The sequence below is a fragment of the Aplidium turbinatum genome, chromosome 12 (genome assembly GCF_918807975.1).
Source record: "Aplidium turbinatum chromosome 12, kaAplTurb1.1, whole genome shotgun sequence".
Lineage (NCBI taxonomy): Eukaryota > Metazoa > Chordata > Ascidiacea > Aplousobranchia > Polyclinidae > Aplidium > Aplidium turbinatum.
Genome location: NC_137483.1, coordinates 1889699 through 1912079, shown reverse-complemented (window position 1 = coordinate 1912079; position 22381 = coordinate 1889699). Strand labels below are relative to the sequence as shown.

Sequence of the window (22381 nt, the reverse complement as noted above, 5' to 3'; positions counted from 1 at the left end):
CAGATCTTCAATCAGAAAGCAAAATAGAAAGTTTGCCAAATGTGTGTTTATGCAAATCAAACTAAGTTACAAAATACATTAGAACTCATTAGAACTTTCTATTTAAGTAAATTAGGCTACTTGATCTTTTTTTAAATATGCCATGTTGTGACTAGCATAACCTACAGTAAAATATACTGTATATATATACTTGGGATAGCACCAATATTGCCTCGCACCACAGACAGTGCAACACTGCAACAGAACCTTAATATATACCTCACTCTCAGCATCATAGTGTAGGTGCCTGTCTGGCATGTGTCAAGGACTCAAGGTGTCTGAACCTACAGGGCTGTTGACCCTACATTCAAAGTTTGAGTTAATGAAGTTATAAAACAACTTTATTGTTTCTCCTTTTACTTTGTTATTTGCCTAATAGTAATAAACAACCATACATTTTGATATTGGTTTAGGTTTGTTACACACCAGAATATTAATTAGGCATGTGAAGCTAACTTGCTGTATGATAATGGATGAACTTAATGATGACGCATCGGCAAATGCTGTGAATCTAAATTCTCCTGAAGTGGTCGACTCAAACTGTCCACAGTTTCTTTCTGAAGCAAATGGTATGTTAGTTACTGTAGTGATCTTAAAAGTGCAATGTGTTATGGATCTATCAAACATTTTGTTAAGCAGTACTGCAATCGGTTGAAACAGATTTTGAATGCTTTGCTTTAACAAAACATCGGAATAAAAGCAAATTATCACCTTGCACAATACACATGTTGTGATAGTGCAGCTTTTGTTATCTAAATATCTATGTATGTTCAAGAAAGAAATTTTTCAGTTATTAACTTGTCTCTGTTTATACAAAGGTGCCTACATCATCATAAATTTTTGACTTTTTGGCATAAATTCGTACTAAAAAATAGGAAAATCTTGAGTGGGACCCCTGAGTTATACTGAAACTGACTGTTAAAACCGGTGGTTGAAAACCCTTGTGGTATGAATTAGTGGTGTGAAACTGACAAGCAACAGCCTCATGGGTTAAACACGGTGTCTATCCCTGTCAATTCTTGCTACAATCGATTGCCGAGAAACTTATAGCTGATTGGATGGTCTGAATGGCTAGTGTGGAAGCCACACCGTTATGGTTAGCGAATTGCAATTGCTTGCTGTATTAGTGAGTATTCACTATTCACTGTATTCAGTCTTGTGCTGATAGCCAGGAAGAATGCTTCCTTCTTTACAAAACCAAACATGTTGTTTTTAGATGATATTGGTCGCTTACCATCTACATTCAACCAAGAAGGCACCAATAGTATACTGTCAAAAGAAATAAAGAGCAAAAATGAATCTCGTCGCGTTAGTTTTCCTGAAGATGACAAAATAATAAGTGGCTATGGAGAACCACGAAATCCATGGGCTCATGGTGCGTATGCAAAGAATTAGAAAATATGTAATTTTTGCATTTAATTATAAAATACGGTGTATAATATATGGGTCTGCTACTATTCGGCGAGTCCGATTCGACTAGTCCGATTCGGCGAGTTCCCTATTCGGCGAGAGCCCTATTCGGCGAGTGCCCTATTCGGCGAGGTTTTGAAATTTTTGAAAGGAAATTATCGGGTACCGTAGCCTAATTATAATTGCCGTTTTTGCATCGTTTTAACGTCGCTAAACGTTGAAATCGTGCAGAAAGGAATAAAAAGAAAATGTTTGAACTATTAAATTAAAATTCGTCATGTCAGTTCAGTTGTTTTTATTTCTGACCATCATATGAAAAACAATACACGTCAACATAGCAAAGGTAGAAGCGACAAAACGCGAACGTTAAAACGTGCTTGAATTCGTCATGTCAGTTCAGTTGTTTTTCTTTCTGATCATGATATCAAAAACAATACGTCAACATAGCAAAGGTGTAGAAAAAGGTAAAAGCGACAAAACGCGAACGTTAAAACGTGCTTGTGACCGAAGTAAGTTATTGAGTTGAAAGAAATTTGGCACGGTCGCAACACTTTCAGAAAAATTTAAGATATGAAAGAAAAATAAAACAAAGAAAATGTTACAAAAAAAAAAAAAATAGATCATGTTTATGTCTATAAGTTAGCACTTTTGAATAGTTAAAATGATTAGTTTGGACCAACAAATGTGTGGCCTACAGCTTGGATTGAAAGGAAATTATCGTGTACCGTGGCCTAGTTATCCCGACCAGCAAAAAATTGTTCCAAGAACACAGTTCATTTTTACATTGTAGTAACAGAATGAAAAGGCTAAACAAATGTGTGGCCTATCGTGTTAACGTCGCTAAACGTTGAAATCGTGTAGAAAAGGGAGCTTTTGCTGACTAGGATACTTTGAAACTGAGAAACATTCACAGAAGCCCTACGATTTGTTCCAAGAACCCATTTAGCATAACATTTCATTTGTACATTGATTCAACGTCTGAATACATTATCTTAAAAATGCAACGTATCGTAGGGCTTCTGTGAATGTTTCTCAGTTTCAACGTATCGTAGTCAGCAAAAGCACCCTTTTCTACACGATTTCAACGTTTAGCGACGTTAAAACGATAGGCCACACATTTGGTTAGCCTTTTCATTCTGTTACTACAATGTAAAAATGAACTGTTAGGCTAACTGGGTTCTTGTAACAAATTTTTGCTGGTCGGTATAACTAGGCTACGGTAGCCTACCCGATAATTTCCTTTCAATCTAAGCTGTAGGAGTGTAAGTCACACATTTGTTGATCCAAACTAATCATTTTAACAGGCGCCTAAGCCGTGGGGGCCAGGCCCCCACGCATATTTCCGCGTGGGAGCAACTTTTTATGCGGCATTGATACATAAAACAATAGATGAACTAGCGATCGGCAGCAGGAAAACATTTTTAAATACAAACCGCAACAGCTTCGCAGTAAATAATCACTAGAACGAGTAACGATGCTACAATCCTACCCCAGACAAAAAAATCTGTCATTTTTACGTTGATTTAACGTCTGCAGACGTTGAATCAATGTAAAAATGACTGATTTTGCTGCCTGTGACATAGCAAAAATCTACCATTTTGCGTCGATTCAATGTCATCAGATGTTGAATGCACCCAAAAACAACATAATTTGCTACGTTGACGCAGCGTGCGTTTAACTTAATGCGCTTGAAAACAGCCTCCTGTCGCTTTTGAAAGTCGAAACCTCTGCAGAGAATTATCGCGGCAGTGAATCGGTTGCTGTGAAAATGAACTTGAAGTCTCGGCCCGAGGTTACCACTAACCAACGTAACAAGGACTGGTACATGTTTCTCGGCAGCCGATTTGTAGCAAGAATTGACAGCGATAGACACGTGTTTCGCCCATGGCTGGGCTCATCAGTATCGCACCGTATTCTGCCACAAATTTATTCGACCACCGCTTTACCAGTCAGTTTAACTCTTATCTTTGTGGAAACAAAGAAAGAGCCAACAAAACCAGCAAGGCGCCAGGGCAGAGGACACGTGAAGAGAGGGGCGTTCTTCCCGGCTATCAGCACAAGGCTGAGCACTCGCTAGTACAGCGAGCAGCTGCGATTCGCTAACCATAACGGTGTAGCTTCCACGCAAGCCATTCAGACTTTCCAATCAACGATATGTTTCTCGGCAGCCGATTTGTAGCAAGAATTGACAGCGATAGACACGTGTTTCGCCCATGGCTGGGCTCATCAGTATCGCACCGTATTCTGCCACAAATTTATTCGACCACCGCTTTACCAGTCAGTTTAACTCTTATCTTTGTGGAAACAAAGAAAGAGCCAACAAAACCAGCAGGCGCCAGGGCAGAGGACACGTGAAGAGAGGGGCGTTCTTCCCGGCTATCAGCACAAGGCTGAGCACTCGCTAGTACAGCGAGCAGCTGCGATTCGCTAACCATAACGGTGTAGCTTCCACGCAAGCCATTCAGACTTTCCAATCAACGATATGTTTCTCGGCAGCCGATTTGTAGCAAGAATTGACAGCGATAGACACGTGTTTCGCCCATGGCTGGGCTCATCAGTATCGCACCGTATTCTGCCACAAATTTATTCGACCACCGCTTTACCAGTCAGTTTAACTCTTATCTTTGTGGAAACAAAGAAAGAGCCAACAAAACCAGCAGGCGCCAGGGCAGAGGACACGTGAAGAGAGGGGCGTTCTTCCCGGCTAAATTTACAAACCGCACTGCCCACAGTCGCACAAGTGGCATAATCAACACAACAACGGACTCGCGCAAACTGCATGGCGCACACACGACCGTTGCCATAGAAACCCGATCAAAGGCGGGGAATATGCGCATCTTTTGTTTCATTTGCAACACGAAAACAGGCGTATTACAGCGAATTGGAACTTGAAAGCTGGTCAGCCATAAGTTGCGATATTGTAGTGAAAAGGGAGCAATGTCAAGTCGAAAACTTAATCAAACGTCTCTCTGTAACTATTTTTCAAGGGCTGTTTACGGATGTCAGCAACTTTTAAATTTATTAAAGGTGACTGCTGTTGAATTGATGTAAACATGAATGATTTTGCTTTCAACAGGTATATTTTCAAGCATATGATCAAGTTAGTATTTTCATTCTATTTACAGTATACCTTTTAGTAAACCTTTTCGTCTCTTGTTTCATGCTAATAAATCTAGTTCGTTGCCAAACTTTATGTTGCGCTTAGCTTAAAGAGTCGCAGTCCATCAACCGCTAGCCAACGCAGACGCATAGCATGTGTTTTGGTCGAGCTTTGTTTATAATAATTAACGGTAGGTCGAACGTAGCGATAACTCCGAGTGTGGCAATAAAAGCAATCCTAGTGTGACGACATAATTACGTCATCCATCTGCGTGACATTTCGCTGAATTTACGTTGCTGCTGATGAAACACGCTTTCGCCCCCACCGCCAAAAAAATAGTTAGGCGCCTATGATTTTAACTATTCAAAAGTACTAACTTATAGACATAAACATTATTTTTTTCGTAACATTTTCTTTGTTTTATTTTTCCTTCATATCTTAAATTTTTTTGAAGGTGATGCAACCTTGCCAAATTTCTTTCAACTCAATAACTTACTTCGGTCACAAGCACGTTTTAACGTTCGCGTTTTGTCGCTTCTACCTTTTTCTACACCTTTGCTATGTTGACGTGAATTGTCGCTTCTACCTTTGCTATGTTGACGTGTATTGTTTTTCATATGATGGTCAGAAATAAAAACAACTGAACTGACATGACGAATTTTAATTTAATTAATAGTTCAAACATTTTATTTTTATTCCTTTCTGCACGATTTCAACGTTTAGCGACGTTAAAACGATGTAAAAACGGCAATTGCAATTTGGCTACGGTACCCGATAATTTCCTTTTAAAAATTTCAAAAACTCGCCGAATAGGGCACTCTTCGAAAAGGGCTCTCGCCGAATAGGGAACTCGCCGAATCGGACTAGTCGAATCGGACTCGCCGAATCGGACTCGCCGAAACGGGCCATTCCGATAATATATACACAGTGACTACAGCGAGGTAGGCTATATACAGATGAACGATAAGATAGTAGGCTGATTGTATTTTGTTAGCTCATTAATATTTTTAATGTGTAAATATTTGTCTTTTCTCTGAAATTTGAGTCTATGCAACTCAACTAGGGTTGCCAAATGTTCACTATTTTAGTGAACAAATCACTATTTAGAAAAAATGTTCACTGTAAACTATTTTGCTAATAGTGATAGTGAACATGTTCACTATTTTGACAATTAATTTTTGTCTACAATTCTGTCAATATATTTTAGCCAATAGCCATGAATTAACCAGTGACTATACACTTCTGCTGCTTAGAGAGTGAAAGCACATGAGTCTGGTGCTTTGAGGAAAAACCCCTAATTTGCTACCCCAGTGTAATTTCGCCAAAGCCAGGCTTGGCCAGCACGAAGTCCAACAGTGGAGTGTACACTGTAGTGTACAGCCTAGGTAGCTGACAAACTGAAAGCCACTAGCCTGAGCAACTAACAGCCTAGAAGTTTGGCCATTTAACTGTTTGTTTATAGACTGTGTAGGCCAGCTACTCAATCATGTGTGATGTGGCTAATAAGTTAAGATCATCGCTGGAAAAGTGGACTAACTTCTTTCAGAAAGAAACTGCACCTAAATTGTTAAAATTTGTCCATTATGCAATGTCTCCCTGTATCTAATGCCATTGTTGAGAGAATTTTCAGTGTTATGGGTAACATATGGACAGATGAGCAAAACCAGTGGCGTACCAAAGGGGGGGGGGGTTGGTTGGGGGTCACACTCCCCCCCCCCTTTGTCCCGCGTGTGACAGAACGAGTTTTGCCAATACCAAACATTCAAATATCTCAGCTGGGAATGAGCAACAAGAAAACATAGAGACATGGCTTTATTACCGAAAAATGCCCAAGAAAACGTGATCTTATCCTTTTGATATGCCACCGGACAGCACCATTTTAGAAGAATATTTATACCCATATTTTTTGTTGAAAATGCTCTCAGAATGCACCAAATTCGTAGTAATTTTTCAAAATTTTCTGGGGGAGGTCATCCAGACCCCCCCGACGGCCGTCAAAACCCCCCCTTTCAAAATTCCTGGCTACGCCACTGAGCGAAACCGTTTAGCTGTTTATTCTGTTAAAAGTGAATTGTGTGTATTCTTTAACATACCTTTTAGCTACCGTACTTAGAATTTAAAGAACAAATTTCTGCAAACAAACCTTTATTGAAGGCAGCAGTCGCATGAAAAGTATGTTAAGTAAACTAAGTTACATAAGCAAGTAGGAGTGTTCTAATTAGCGCTTCTAATCGTGGGTCTCTTTTCTTGCCATTTTAGGATCAGTAGGTATATGCTGTGTACACTGCAAGATACTAGCTAGCCAATTACCTGGATTCAACCTGTGATAAGTAGAGCACTATAGCCTACAGTACTTGCTAAAGAAGATCAAGAAAGTAAAATTTTATTAAATTTCATCTGTGGTATCACTTATGAACCAAATTGTTGTGTCAGACAACATCACATATTGTATTGCAACAATTTTTGCATATTATTTATGCAATAATTCTTTACATATTTGGGCGTGGTTGCACTCATTTAGGCGTGTGGCATGCGTTAGAGGGTGCAATTGCACGTATTTTGGGCTTTGGCATGTGTTTGAGACAGTGGCGTAGCCAAGAAGGGGGTTTTGGGGATTACAACTCCCCTTTGGCACGCGTGTGACGTCACTATATTGAGAATGATGCTTTCAGTCTCTATATCTTTAAAACAAAGTTTGCCTAATTTTAAACGAAACTGCATTAAAAGAGCGAGTTTTACCAATACGAAACATTCAAATACGGTATCTCAGCCAGAAATTAGCAACAAGAAAACATAGAGACATAGCTCTATTACCGAAAAATGCCCAAGAAAACATGATCTTATTCTTTTGCTATGCCACCAGACAGCACCATTTTACAGGAATATTTATACCCACATTTTTGTTGAAAATGCTCTCAGAATGCACCAAATTCAAAGTCATTTTTCAAAATTTTCTGGGGGAGGCCCCCCGCCACTGGGTGTCGCTTTTGGCAAAGACGCCGTTGGGCTTCGCCCGCCAGCCGTTAACCCCTCCCCCCCCTTTCACAATTCCTAGCTACGCCACTGCTTTGAGAACTTTGAGGATGCGGTCGCGCGATTTCAAAATGTTCACTATTTTGAGGGAAAAAATCTGGCAACCCTAAACTCAACTAAAGTTTGTTTCACTTTTCATAATTGAGTTAGTGTGATGTAGAGTAATCTAGCCACATGTAGCACTTGCTTGTTATGGTAGCATAAAATTAGCTGTTATTAAGAAGTTTAATTTGGATAAACTTAACCAATTTTACTACAAATGTGTACATGCACAAATCATTGCAATTACAGTAAGTTTTTTCAATTTCCATTTTGACTTATTTCTCTTATTCAGAATCATTCAAATAATTTAGAAGTGAAATATAATTTTGTTTGCGTACTTGTGCTTGTGCATAAAAAGTTAAATAAATATTTATTATTGCCATAATGTCATGTCACAATTGAAGCAATAATCATTGTCAGTGTAGCTGTAATGCTGTATGGAGGCCCAGTCTCACACAATACGGCACTAAGTAAAAGGGAATTCCCAGCACTTTTACTTATGTTACTGTAATGTGAATAATTGAATTACACAATGCTTATTGTATAAAGATAGCAAACTTGCACATGATCTCTGGTCATGTGTTAACAGTTAATTGCAGGATTTGGTTACTCATAGAAACGCAACTAGGTTTCTTTGTGTAACGTGGCATTGTGTACAAACTGCACCAGGTGAATAGGTGATCGTACTCATGGCTTACAGACCAGAGCAATCAAAACTATTTAATTGGAAATATTTTTGTGTTATCAGCCAAGACAACTTCCACCGAAGAACTAATCCAAGCTTACACACAATCCTGCCAGCAATGGGGAGTGAAACCAATTACGAAGTTACTTGTACAACTGCAGGTTTGTCAAAAACCGTCTGCCCGTATGCACCTTAGCATATATTCTATTTGAATAAGAACATTCTGGTGGTCCCAACCAGTGTTTTTTAAGGTGTTTTGGGGGACTGAAACGGTTCCCCAAATTTCTCCAGCGGTTTCCCAAAATTTGGACTTGCAACTACAGTAGAAAAGTAATGGTTGTTTCTCGCTATGTCTTAAGCAAATATGGCTATTTTTTGGTATTTAAATGAAACACTTGCGGTCTCTTAAAACTACTTGGCGGTCACCCAAACCAAACCTTAAAAAAGACCTGGTTAACAAGGGTGCAACAGGTTGTTAAGGTTTTTAGATGAATGGTAATTTGACATACTTCAGCAATCAGCATGGTGATCAATCACATCATTCTGTTTGATTCAGTTTAACTGGTAATTTTTTAAACTGAAGCTTAATATTTTTCGAAATGATTTAAGCGGCCTTCTCGAACTCAACCACCTCTTCTCTCAAATGAGGTTAATGCTGAAACGTCATTGGTGGCTGATGACATCACAATGTAAACAACGAAGCTGTTCCGATCATTTTAAATTCTAATTTTTTCCTTATTGTTTGATTGTTTTCAATTCATGCTGCATTGCTGCGGTATTCACAAAGAAAATTGGGTATTTGCGTATAAATTTGTAGTCACTCTGTCGATACAACTCATGTGTGTCTGTGTGACCTACTAAGCAAATACATGTAATGTTAACCACTTTACAATAAAGCAATCCATCTACTAACCTTCTTTATGATGCTTTCAGGAAATCCACGATTTCTCCGTCAGGGCGTCCTCCTTAACATTGAAAGGTACAAGGAATTTGAACATTAACATTTTTTTTGGGCCTGTTGTTTTAACTAATATGTTTTTAACGGCTGTTAAAATTTTGCAATTTTTACTGAAGAGCTTTCACAGTAAGTCAGTGAACAATTTCTGCATCAAATAGATCCTCAATCTGCTGCAATCACAATTGCTATCTCAAATTTGGTTATTTTTTCTTCAAGATCAATAATAATGGACCTCGCCTTTATATCGCCAGATGACCAGGCCCTGCTATGGGCGTCTGCTTGTATTGATGGAATCGTTAATCAGTGATTACTGTAGATATTGCACGCTTTACAACAAGCAGACCAATTGCCTTGTATCTACTACCTTGTACTTCGGTTGTTATCCAGGAGAGAAGCTGGACACAAAGGTTGTGGAGACGCTAGAGGCGGTCTTCAAGCGCGTCCAATTTATCATCATGGACTTGGAGGCAACCAACCTTGACGATGACGTAAGCGCTTCCAACTGCATGCCAACATTACTGTTATGTTCTGTTGGGTGTGAATGAAGGTTAACTGGGTGCAGATGAAGGTTGATTGTTTTGTGGGGGTAGATAAAACTTCAATGACTTTTGAATAAACAAAGCTATTTCCTAGCTTTGGAATCAACCTTGCAATATTGTATTGGTCTGTATTGTACTAACGAAATATTCATCTCACACGATAATGGGATCAGGGGTTGTTCTCATTGCCGTTGTCTTGTGACTTCGAGAAGTGATGTGGCTGCTATGAATTAGCGTGGAAACGTTTGTCTGTTGTTATTAAATGTTGGCAGTCGCGCTTGTAGCTTTATGTAGCTTTCAAACCAACAATGTATAACACGGCCATTGTAACAATATGTTATCTTGCTTTTGTAAATATTTTTACAAGATTGTAATGTGTTGGTGTAAAAAGAAAACGTTCTTGCTTTTCTTGCCACGACTCTTGCTTTTGTTGTCACCAGTTCCTTGCAAATGATGAAACTTAAACGCAAGTTGGGCAGCATAATAAGATTCTTGACAAGAGAACAAAATTATCCACTTCAGTTTGTCCTTATTGTCCTCCAGTCCTCAATGTCTTTCGGCTATAGTTTCAATTGTTGTGCATCCTATTTTCCAGTCGGCTGCCGCGCTGTTTGATATGATAGAATATTATGAATCGGCTGTCAACGTACTGGTTGGTTTCAACAGGAACCTAGGCACAAGAGGCTGGCAGGCCGCCGCTCACATGATGAGGAAGGTGAGAAAGGCGCGATTTATTATTGTGATCAAATTTGACAGCTTCTATAATGTGTGACTTCCTAGTTACGTTTTTGTCGTCATTTGCAACTAGGTTGACATGTGAAGCAAAACTTCAACTAGTACTTCTCTTAAAATTGTTTTTTTCCTGGTTACAGATGTCCTGCCTCCGCCTCTTTGACGGGCACAGCATTCCGCTGTCCGAGCAGGCCGTTCCGTTTGTGGGGCGAGCCCTGCGACTCAGCCACACCTTAGTAACCCTCCACCTCGAAAGTGCCTCCCTAAGTGGTCGACCCATGCTGTTGATAGGTGAGGGTTTCAAATAGTGTGCACTGTGCAGTTATTAATTTGTGTTATTCTCACAATTCTTTTTAGGAAAGAATCGTGTAGTAGACTGCTCTGCTAATCTTGTTCTTTATTTCTCCTTTTTCGACCCATTAAAACAAAATGGTGCGTTGTTAATTTGAAAATGTGTAGTTTTGAAACAAGGCCAAGTACACGAAACTGGCGGTTTGAAGGTTTCCTTTCAGTTAAAATGGAAACAAAGGTTTTTAAACACTTAAAATAGTGATACATTGTCATTTCAGACTTACAGTGTATTCACATCTGTCAGTTTCGCGAAAATCATTTCGCGCGATTGGTAGTCGCGCCACTAACTGCTTTTGTTACGCGCCGCCATTATTCTCAGTGAGGGAAAGATCGTGTGGTCATTCCGGTTATTTCAGTCTCGCATTTCATTCATAATTTCACTTAATTGGACTTTCCCTTTGCTTGTTCATGCCAATCAAGCCGAGTAGCCTACGTAATAACGTAACGTCAGCGTCATATGACACGTTACTGTGACACGTTACGACGACAATACTGAAGAATTTTGACGTGACTTGTACGCACAATTCAACGAGTTCGCTGCACATTAAAAGTCGTTACTCAGACAGTTAAATCCATAGTTTTTTACATTGATTCAACGTGTGCAGAATTTGAATCAATGTAACAATGACGGAGTTTGCTGTCTTGGTATGTCTGCTAAAGAGGCGTGGTTTCATTGTGTACATAGACGTACGGCCGCACGCAAACAAATACTACCTTCACCCAACCATCAACTTCAGTTGGTTTCTATAGAAATTATTCACACAATATTTTTTAGGTCTTCGTTGTTATATTTTGGTTGGCGTCATTTCCTAAAGGATAAATTTTATTTCTAAAGCGCAGACACTTCCCTGCTATCATACTCTGCTTCCCAGACACCAAAATCCGTCATTTTTACATTGATTTAACGTATGCAGACGTTTAATCAATGTAAAAATTACCAGTTTTGCTGTCTCGGTTACCAACTAACAACGAGCCTTAGTGGATATGTTTCTAGTGATCAGAACACAGAGTAGAACGTGACATCAGCCATTGTGTTGTTTTGTGTCTCGCTCGAATGCTTCTCTTTCTGTTGCTTGTGGTCAACGTTATTACGTCAATTTAGAAACATTCACAGTGCACCTGAGACTTATCTTACTCCCACAATAACATACCGCTGTGCGGTGGTTGAAAGTTTAAATCACTCTTTTGTGACAAGCTGGAGTTTTCTAAAAGACTTTCAAACATTCCGTGCTTTTTTTTTTATCGGAATTATTTTCCTCAAGCATTTCATTCCGCGGAGCTTGCTATGCAGCATTGTCATCGGTGTGACGTGATAGTAACCTTTGTATTGTTGACAACGCAGTGGCCGCTCTGCGCATGAACACGACGCTGAGGGAGCTCTTTCTCGCTGACAATCAACTAGTTTCCACCGATGCGTTACAAATTGCCAACCTGGTCAAGTTCAACTCTGTCTTGCAGTTGTTGGATCTCCGCAACAACATAATCCAGGTGGGGTTAACGACTGGAGTAACCTGGTAACTTTTTGCGTTTGTTTAACGTTAAGCGCTGATGAATCAACCTACAGGAAGCTGTCGCCACGGAGCAAGCTAGGTTCTTTCGTGGTGGCTTATGTCACGGTTTGCCAGCTTCATCAGCCACGAAGGCTTTGAGCCTTTGAGAATTTTATTTGAACTCTTAATCATTTCGCTCATCTCCGTTTACAAAATGGGTTTTTCGAATGTCTGCTTACGTTGGATCAATGCAAAACAGACCAATCTTGCGAGATGATGTTTCGTAGAACGATTGCAGCATACCAGCATAGTTTCCACATTCCGCTTGTTATAAAAATGTAAACAGGAAACTCCTGATCTTGTGATGTTTACCATCCGTGTGCTGCTATTGCTGATGCTACTGTGGCATTGTTTCCTTGGCAACGTGTAAATGTTAGGATTTGGCAAGCCATGTTCATTTCCCGCTATATTTCATCTCCTAACACTAACTCGGCAGATAGACATGACATAAAACTTTGTTGTTTTTTATCTTCTGTTTTCATGGCAGAGTTGCGTATCATGTAAATGTATTGTGCTCGGTGGTAGTGTATTCTACAAACATCGGTGTGTAATGGTGAATGCTAGGAGCTCTCAAAAGATCAAATTTACAATATCAGCATCGTAGGCGAGCCTTTTCTTGAACTTAATTGCTTCATCATGTGTCAGAAGCGGTTGTTGCATTTTGAAATAACCGACTATTGCGCGATCATTACGTCATTGACTTAGCATTTTCATTATGGTGTCACAATGCTTACGCCCATATCCCATTTATGTTATGAAATTTCAAGACGTGTGTTCAAAAATAAACATATTTTGAAAAATATTTTCATTACGTTTAGTTGCATAGCTCTGCATGCATCCTCAGTAGCATCATCTTTATCACGTCACAATGTTGTTGATGATAATTCTGGAGTGGATTGTTGCTCACGGTTGGTTCGTTTGCAGGATGCTGGTCTGTGCCACATCTGTCATGGTCTAGTGAGCCAACCCCACGCCTTGGGCGGCGGCCTGCAAACACTGGTGCTCTGGAATAATCAAATATCTCATCAAAGCATGGGAAAGTTAGCCATGGCCTTGGTGAGTGATGTCATTTATGCGAGTGTTGACGTAGTTGATGACGTGCTTAATAATTGCCTCATCTGTGCAAGTTGTCAAACGGAAAGTGTATTCTATCTTGTTGATGTCATAATGAAACACCCGCGATTTTACAACTTACATCTTGGACGTCTCGATGCAGGCGCGGTTGGAAACTTGGAAATTAACGGACAACTAGCATTGCATCAGTTCTTGCTGCTGCAAGGAATGTTTATAGGATGATAGGTGCTTTTCGCGGATGTATTTCACCTAATCCCAAGCGAATTGTTGTTGACTGGTGTGGCCTGTGGGTGCGGCTCGTATTGACAATTTCAAGTCGATCTCCTGCTCTGCAATGACATGTTACATGGCGTCAGTTGATCTTTAGAAGTTATTCAAACATTTACCGACTATCAGAACAATGCGATCATTGTTTGTGACAATGTACCAAGAATCTCAACCCCGCTCGAGCATGGTTGAAGCGCTACGCCCACGCCAAAAGTGCATCACTTTGTATTCAATGTTTATTGAAATAACAAGTGATCTAATTAAATAAACCTGGCATGGTGAATCAATCTTGGCTTGGCAAAATAACATAGTCTGCGGCCATACACACTACACAGGTCATGGCAACGTGCAAGCTTCAAATATAATTTGAGGCTGGTCAGCTGCGCTTGATAGCACTCACGATCGCTAGTGTAAGCTGATGGTGAGAATGCATCTAGTCTTCGTGTATAATTTGTGTGTTTTGGGTATAATTTTGTGTCGCTGATACCATGCAAAGGAACTAGATCTTGGCACTTGTGCTAGAAATTCGTAGAACATCTGGCAACACTGGTAGTAGGAAAAGATTTGTCATTTTTTACACCAGGTTTCTTACAGTGACTTGAGATTGGGTGATCACACTTAGGTAATTTGTTTATTCAAGCTATCATTTCAACGTAATATAAAGCACATTTAGCCTAGTGTTTAAAATGCAAATTACATCGGCCTTCAGTCGTTATTATAAGACCGGCACGTTGGTAAGGATTGTGTGACGTAATGTGCCATGAAGTTGTTCTCGTTTTGAATAAAAACAACAGATCACAAATGCAAAAACTTAAATCATGGCTTAGCAAACAAAAAGAAAACACTCCAACCAATTTTCTCCTCCCCCTTTTTCTTGTGTGTTTGTAAATGCATACAACTTTTACCTTTACCAGTGCAGATGTGAGCAATGTTTGTATCAGTAAAAATTGAATTGAATGCTGCTTTCAGTCTGACTCGAGCAGATTGTGTGAAGAAAATTGCTTGACTTGTTCTTAGTTTGAATTTGTTCTCATTTGGCGGAGTTTTGTTTTTGAATATGACATTCAGGAAATTTAAATGCTGCTTTAAACTACGCTGTCATTACGTCATCAGTGCATCAACGATTGTAACTAGTGTCGTGATTATTACATCACAGAAGCATACTCTCAGCCTAACCACGCTCAACCTCGGTCAGAACGTGCTGGGTGACGATGGAGCGTCGAAGCTGAAGGATGGCTTGCTACAGAACCGCTCACTGCTCAGGCTGGGCATGGTTGGGACCAAGTTGACTTGTGAAGGTGAGTCATCACACCCCGTCTTCACGTTACTTCACGCGTACTTTGTATGTTTTGATTTTCTGAATGAAATTAATTTTTTACTATGTCCTCTTTTGCAAAGGTTGCCTTGTCTTTTTACATCGTTTTGTTGTTACATTTTTCTTGTCTTTTATCGTGTGAACAACCAAAAATCTCAATATTATTTTTTATATAAAAAAGAGCAGTGCACCCTTTCGATTGTGTAAGGTGAGAGACGAAAAACTCGGACGGCAATCCATGAAATGTCGGATATACTGTGTCTTGGTTCGTGGCTTCGTATGCCGGTGAACTCAACCTTGTTCTCCACAGGCGCCATAGCGGTGGCCGAGTTCCTGGCCGAATCGCCCCGGCTCATCAGACTTGATCTTCGTTTCAACGACATCAAGGTTGGAGGGCTGATGGCGCTTAGCTTAGCCTTCAAAATTAACTTTTCCTTGCTGCGACTGGATATTGACAAACCTAACCCCAAAGAAACGGTTAGTAGAGTGGTTTGAGATTATATTTTATTCCATTCTGATTTCTGCTCCATCTTTCCGGCCTGCCATGCTTCACTGGGTACGTGGCTGATCAGATGTTGATGTTGCCCACCAAGCGCACTCGTTATCGTCAACACAAATTCGAACGGGGTTTGTTTCGCACAATAGGTGCATTGTTACGTCACAGAGCCTGATTGAAAGCGTCTCTTCGATCTCGACCAGCCGGCGTTGTAGACGCGCGACTACATTGCATTGCCTCCGTTGCTTATTGTGTGGTGATGTCACTCTGGTAATCGTCCAATGCAGTTGCCAACCATAGTGTTGTCGTTTGTACGTCATCAATCGATAGAGCCCGGCGGTGGCTTCTCCTGATGCAAGCACAGACGTGGCAAGATGCTGTCTGATCGTCGCTGGCACAATGGCGGCTTTGTTGCGTCAGTAGACGTTGCAGCAATGCAATGGTAGCTGTAGCGTTAGCCTCGACTACCTGGCGTTCTTAATCACCAGGATGTCGAGAATGACGTCATATCCGCTCATTGTAAGCCGTTAGTATTGTTATTTGGAGTTTGTCGTTCTCTTGCAGGCGCTTGTGTTGCTGCAATGCGCCTTGGCTGAGCAATGGAGATGTGTGAAGCAAAGACGTTGTCTTTGCCTTTGTTTTGGTTTGAAACTCAAGTTTTCTTTTGTCATGCGCATGAAACATAATAAAGCGTGCGCACAATTTTATAAAACTTCAAGGCCCTCAACTTTGCATCATCTTTTCGATGATTGCTGAGCAAAACACATCGTCTTAGTTTCGTTTTGTAAGCTAGACGCGCCACAGAATGACCCTAGCTGCTGCCTTTGCCTGGTAAACGCCTGAAATGAGATTGTATCGTGAGTGATTTACTACGTCACGGTTCGTTGGGAGCGACTCGGTTGAATGATTTTTCTTCCAGTGTCTCCTTATTTTGGAGGATTGCAAGCGATGAACCCGTCGAACTTTTGCTCTATTGATTAAGTGACAAAGCTTTCTTCATTGCAAAATGGAGCTGTTTTTAATGTGATCTAAAAATGTCGCAACAATTAGTTCTGTTAGATGTTTTGCTCAATTTTACCCACATTCCCAGCTGAAGGAACTGGTTGCGAAGCAGGCATCGCTGATGGATGACATGTTGGAATACTCCGCTCGCAACAAACAAAAAGCGTTGGAGAAAGTCCTCAACGCGCAGTTGGAACGACAGAAGAAATCAGACGATGAGAAGCGGGCCGGGCTACGGTTAGTCACTGTGCAAGTGTGCATTGTGCATCTTACATAGACTATAAGGTGTTCACTGTTCATTATCGTACTGAGATGCCCGCTAGTGAAGATGAACATTGGTAGTTCGCATGGCCTTTTTTTCAGATTGAACCAGGAGAAGCCATGATCTTGTGCCGTCAGCTTATCAGTAGCCACTGGTGGTGTTTGTCAGTTTCACTTATCGCCACCACCTAGTGGCTCATGTATTATTTATGTTTCATTGGAAATGTATTAATTCTCCAGCCGTGACGTTTGTGAGCGGACAATGTGTCGTTCGCTGCACGGATAGAGGATCGACAAAATGAACCGACGGTGGTCCATCAGTTGAACTCCCGATTGAAGGGTTTGTACCGGAACGTATGTTGTTCTTGGTTTTTAACGTTTGTTCCCGGTACCACAGGTACATGGACATGACCAACTCCACTGGTGCCTCTACTAGCCAGAACAACAGCAATAACAACTCCCCATCTGCGATGCAAGGACAGGTACGGCCCAAAGGCGCTAATGACATCGACGACAGCCCCATGAACTCCCCTGAGCTGCTGCCAACAAACAGCGTTTCCTACCATCAGGTTTGTGACGTCACTGCATCAGATTGACCAGTGTTTGATTTCAAGACTGTTATTTTACTTCAGTTTATGAATAATGACGTTGAAACAACGTTAAATATCCTCTCATTTTAGCGGGTAAGCAACTTCAGCGAATCCAAATCAAAAGGAACTGTTTTTATCACGTCTTCAGTCGCCAAATTACCACGGCCCTGAGAGGTCTGAGTGCATTCAAATTTCGTCTTTTCTTTAATCTTGCTTCATCTCAACATCGCCAAAGCACGTCCCAGTGGCTTCCTGTTAAATAATTTCATTGCGATGGTTTCCCAGGCAATCTTTTGTGTCGTAACAAGTGTATTGTTACGTAGGTCTCCCCCGTCATGTTCAGTAGCTGTGAGATGCAGAAGAGAGCAGAGTTGGCCCAACACAAGATGAAAGATGCATCTGTCGTGTCCACACACTACAAACAGGGAACCGAATCCACGGTCGAGTGTCAAGACACGAGTCCACTGGAGAACACGACCACGAATGAATCCAAACTCGAATCGGATTCATCACCGCATTCTGATGACGTGGTAACAAGCATTCCCCTAGGTGACGCCACACAACACCAACTCGACGACACGACTGAGGATTCTTCGGATGGCGGATTCAGCAAGAGTGTTGCTAATCCTGCGTCAGTCGGATCCCCTGCGGAGGACACTCCGCTTGCCGAAGAGCCAAACTCGCACACAGATACACACGACACCCCAACACTTGCAAACACGGACCCACACGTATGCCACAACACATCAAAACTGTTCAAAGTTGAATGTGTGGACCACGCTGTTACATCGTGTGTGAGCGTTTCCAATGAAAACGCAATGCATGGTGGCGACGTCAACGAAAATGTTTCAAAAATAAATAATCCGCCAACAGATGTGATGGAAACTGGTGACGTAGTATCCAGTGATGTCAAAGAACATGATGTTGAACATAGTGACGTCAAGAACAATGAAGATTTTGACGTCAGTTCCGCGTCACAGCATGATGCAAGGGTAGAAGCCGACGAAGCAAACGTCACAGTGACGCATTTCGACTTGAGCATGTTTCCAAAGGACTGATCGCAACCACCAGCCAAAATGACGTCGCTACCTCCATGTGGCATATTCTTACGGCATGACGTGCCGAGCTGATTACGTCATACGCACGCTAGCTGTCGCAAGATTTCAAACACAATGCAATCATCTTATCGACCTCAGTTCTGATCTTCCCTTCGATTCATCTCAATCTGTTGCGAATAGCGTGCTCGGACATGACGTCATTGAAGTGACGTCGCCTTGCGTGGGGTGCTTGGGCGCTGGAGATCATATTTCTACGTTGATGATCCAAAAGCCTTCAATGTTTCTGTTTGAAAGAAACCAAGAGATTTCGAAAATTCAAAATGTGTTGCCCAGTCACGAACTTTCCGCACCGCTAATATCGTTCTTGTGTTCATGTCGCTTCAATATGAAACCGATTGTTCGCATCCCGGTGTTCTTCCATGCTTGTAAGGCTGGAATCGAACCACTACACTGGGTTCGACCACGGGGGTTGTCAGTTGGAAGGTTTTGGCACCGCGCTGATGTCATTAACTGGCTTTCCTTGAAGACGAGGATGCTCCTGGTGGTCAATGTCACAATGACGTTGAGCATTATTACGTCACTGGTGCTATCCGCTTGTTGCCATGCCAACACGTATTGCAAAACCTGTTTCGAAGGCAGATCGTTGATGCTTTCAATCTTTCATTCTTTCTGATGACGTCATACCTGTTGCTTTACTGTCTTACGTCACAATTGAATATCAGTGCAATCATTGTTTGGTCTGTCCGACAACTCATTGCCATGATAAGGTGGCCCATAGCAATTGGGGCAGTTAAAAATCTCTCCCGTGGTGAGAAGGTCATGCAAGGATCAACGAAGATGCGTGAAGTTGACTTGGATTGTACCTAGAACAAAATTTGTTATTTTTACATTGATTCAACGTCTGCAGACGTTAGATCAATGTATCAGTGACGAATTTTGCTGTCTGGGTATGTGGAGACCGCCTCATATTATAGAGGGCAACTGATGCTTTTGGGACTAAAGGACCCATTCACTTTCAGTTGGCCGCCACCCCCTTAAATTGTGTGCAGTTTGTTACCTCGCATGAGAATCTTGTAAGAAGTTGTCAATAATTATGGTTGGCTCGAAACATTCCTGGATGCGCTTGTATTGCTTCTGAGTGATACAAGTTGGTGAATTTATCTACATCCATGAATCCTCGCTACAAGGTCACCAACATGGAATGTGGTATTCTGGTGTAAATACGTCCTTTCAATGAAGCCACGCGGTGTCGCTTATGCCTCACTGAGGCTAAAACTAGTTTGCTGTTTACCTTTTGTGGGAGGGTATCGTAACAGGGAGATCCCCCTGTCTTCGAAAAGCGAAAATTTCAGCGCTTGTCCCTCATCGATTTCCATCCGGCATCGTTGCTGCCAAGTTGTTTGTATGGTGATGCGGCCACTGCAGATTTGCTTTTCTTTCAAAGCTTGACAAAGAAAACAGTTATCATTGATTTGTTATCGTTTGAATCTTGTATGACACAAAAAGTCGTTGGATATTTTCGCACTTTGTCCAAATGGCCTTGGCACTTTGTAGCACCATGTGAGCCACTTGATCAACCAATCGAAAAAGCAACACGCATAACACGCAATGTTTGCGATGGGAAGCAGTGAACTGGAGAAATCATATGCTTCGTTGTCTTCAATTGTTTTACTTTTCTGAATGAGACGATTATCAACATATTGATGCAGAGATTTTGTTTGTCGTTTTTTTTTCGCTTTTATTTTCAATTAGTTTTTCTCGACTTACCCGGAGTGGTGGAGTTACGACTAATATGACGTCATTAGTATGTTCGTTTTGATTTGTGCATAGACGCGTAATGGAGGTGCAATTGATGACGTAGTTGAAATAAATATATTTGTCAATTGAATGCTGTCTTCATCAGGACCTGTGTGTTGGGGCTCTAGAAGGGCTTGCCCCCCCTATCATACGGGGTTCACGACAAAGTGAATTTTCCGGGAACTAGTCATATGTGACAGAAAAAGCGTCGCGTTGATTATAACGATTGCTATTGTCTCGTGTTTAGCAGGCAGCTCAGAAAACCCAACGGTTTTTATGCTATAAGTCAGGTGTCACCAAACTTTTTTCTCCGAGGGCCGGATGCAAACTGCGAAAAGATATATTTAGAATCTCCATTGACTTGAATTGAGCACAATAAATAACAAAGTCAGCGGTGGAATAGCAAAGTTGTGATGAAAATCGAAAGGTTGCTGGAAAAGTTAACCCCTGCAATGATACACTACAGGGCATCGTGTTCTTGAAAAAACATTACATCTTTCCAAATTTGGCCTAGGCTGTCCCCATTTGTGGTGGCCTAAATCCTAATGAAAAAAAACAGAACACCAACATGTAGGCTGCCTGGTGGAAAAATATACAAATTCAACATACAAGAACAAACAATTTTAACAAAAAAGTCTCTATTACACAAAAAGGCAAAGCCAAAGACGTTTGCTAATGCCAAGGGAAGCACATGTACAGAATTGTAGTGCAGCTATAATCTCCGCAGGTTATGCGTCAATTCAAAGCCGATATTTTACTTACGATAATGGCAATAACCCTAACCCATGGTAACTTCTAGTACCCTAACTATAACTTTAACCTTGCGTCTTTGAATTGTTGTGCTACCATTTCTGCAGCACGTGGAAGGACGGATGAAATCAGTTCGCGGGCCGTAGTTTGGTGACCCCTGCTATAAGTGGATGATATCAGTAAGGCTCGATTGTTTCTTAGATGAAGGATCCTCGTATACCTTTTCATCCTCAGTAACATCGAGGAACCAGAACAGGTTGAGAGACATCGGCGTTCATTTCATCATCATCCTTCAAATTCATTATCATTATTACTCCGCCCCGATAGCTCTGTTGGTTAGCGCGTGACTTCTGGAACGAAGAAGCTTCAAGATCAAGTAGCGCTGGTTTGACTCTCGGGGTGTGCGCTTGAGCAACGCACGTTAAGGATTGCTCTCCATTCAGCGCCATCTAATGAATGGAATAATTCCTAGCAACAAGACTTCAACAATTGGAAACTTCATTCTGCCATTCTCGGTGACCGGGCCTGCGTCTGTGATTCAAAGCCTTTACAAGTATGCGAAACTGCCAGGATTAAGCTCTGCAAGAAGCTTTCCCAGTCCGAGGATAAAGGTTCAATCAATCAAATTCGGTTTTGTCCCCACAAGTGGGGGTGGCCGATTCTTTCCATGCAGCGATTGTTTTCATTCTTATTCTCCATCTCGTTCTGTTTCTTTCTTCAGTCCGACTTTGTCTGTCTCATTTTCCACTTGTTCGTTCCATGTTTGTTTGGACGTTTCCTCTTCCCATCAAAGTCGATGGCTTTCGAAAAAATCTTTCTTCTTCCAATATTACTTCCAATCTTCCAATATCACTTACATTTTCATGTCGATTGTTTTAGTTCATTTTAAAGCACAACGTGAAGTTTTATGGACTCGTGGAAAGAATTACTTCACTGCGGTACCTACCTAAGGGCTTGATCAAGCGGAAGCCTGATCGAGACCGAAAGGTGGTGGTTGTAACTTGTAATGAGACTTGTTAGACATTGACTTGTCCTGTCAGTTGAAGAGAGTATTCAAATATCCCTGCGTCCGTTGTGCAGGTTATCAGAGCCGTGATTGTGTTTAGGTTGATGCTAATGCTATGGTTTTTACTTATTCTTGCTCAACAACTGCTAAGGTCTGTTAGCGACAGGGCTCATTTTTAAGTTTTTTTTATCAGATTTATCATGTCATTACGTTATTACACGACTTGTCCTCACTGTGTTATGCAAGAAAGAACACAATCGATACCGTTTTTGAAGATTTTGGTTTGACCCGACCTGGAATCGATCTCAGATCTACCAGAGCCGAAA

General features: G+C 41.2%; 1 protein-coding gene across 1 annotated transcript; it reads left to right on the top strand.

Annotated features, from left to right (window-relative positions):
- The first annotated feature begins 480 nt into the window (after positions 1-480).
- On the top strand, positions 481-20390 carry LOC145781091 (uncharacterized). The gene is made up of 14 exons (XM_082592841.1): positions 481-608; positions 1256-1414; positions 8373-8470; positions 9243-9288; positions 9655-9755; positions 10402-10521; positions 10679-10829; positions 12232-12377; positions 13364-13495; positions 14937-15078; positions 15406-15572; positions 16682-16830; positions 17252-17423; positions 17768-20390. Exons 1-14 carry the CDS (start codon positions 503-505, stop codon positions 18500-18502), a joined length of 2424 nt encoding a protein of 807 aa, XP_082448967.1. The 5' UTR covers positions 481-502; the 3' UTR covers positions 18503-20390.
- Positions 20391-22381: the final 1991 nt, after the last annotated feature.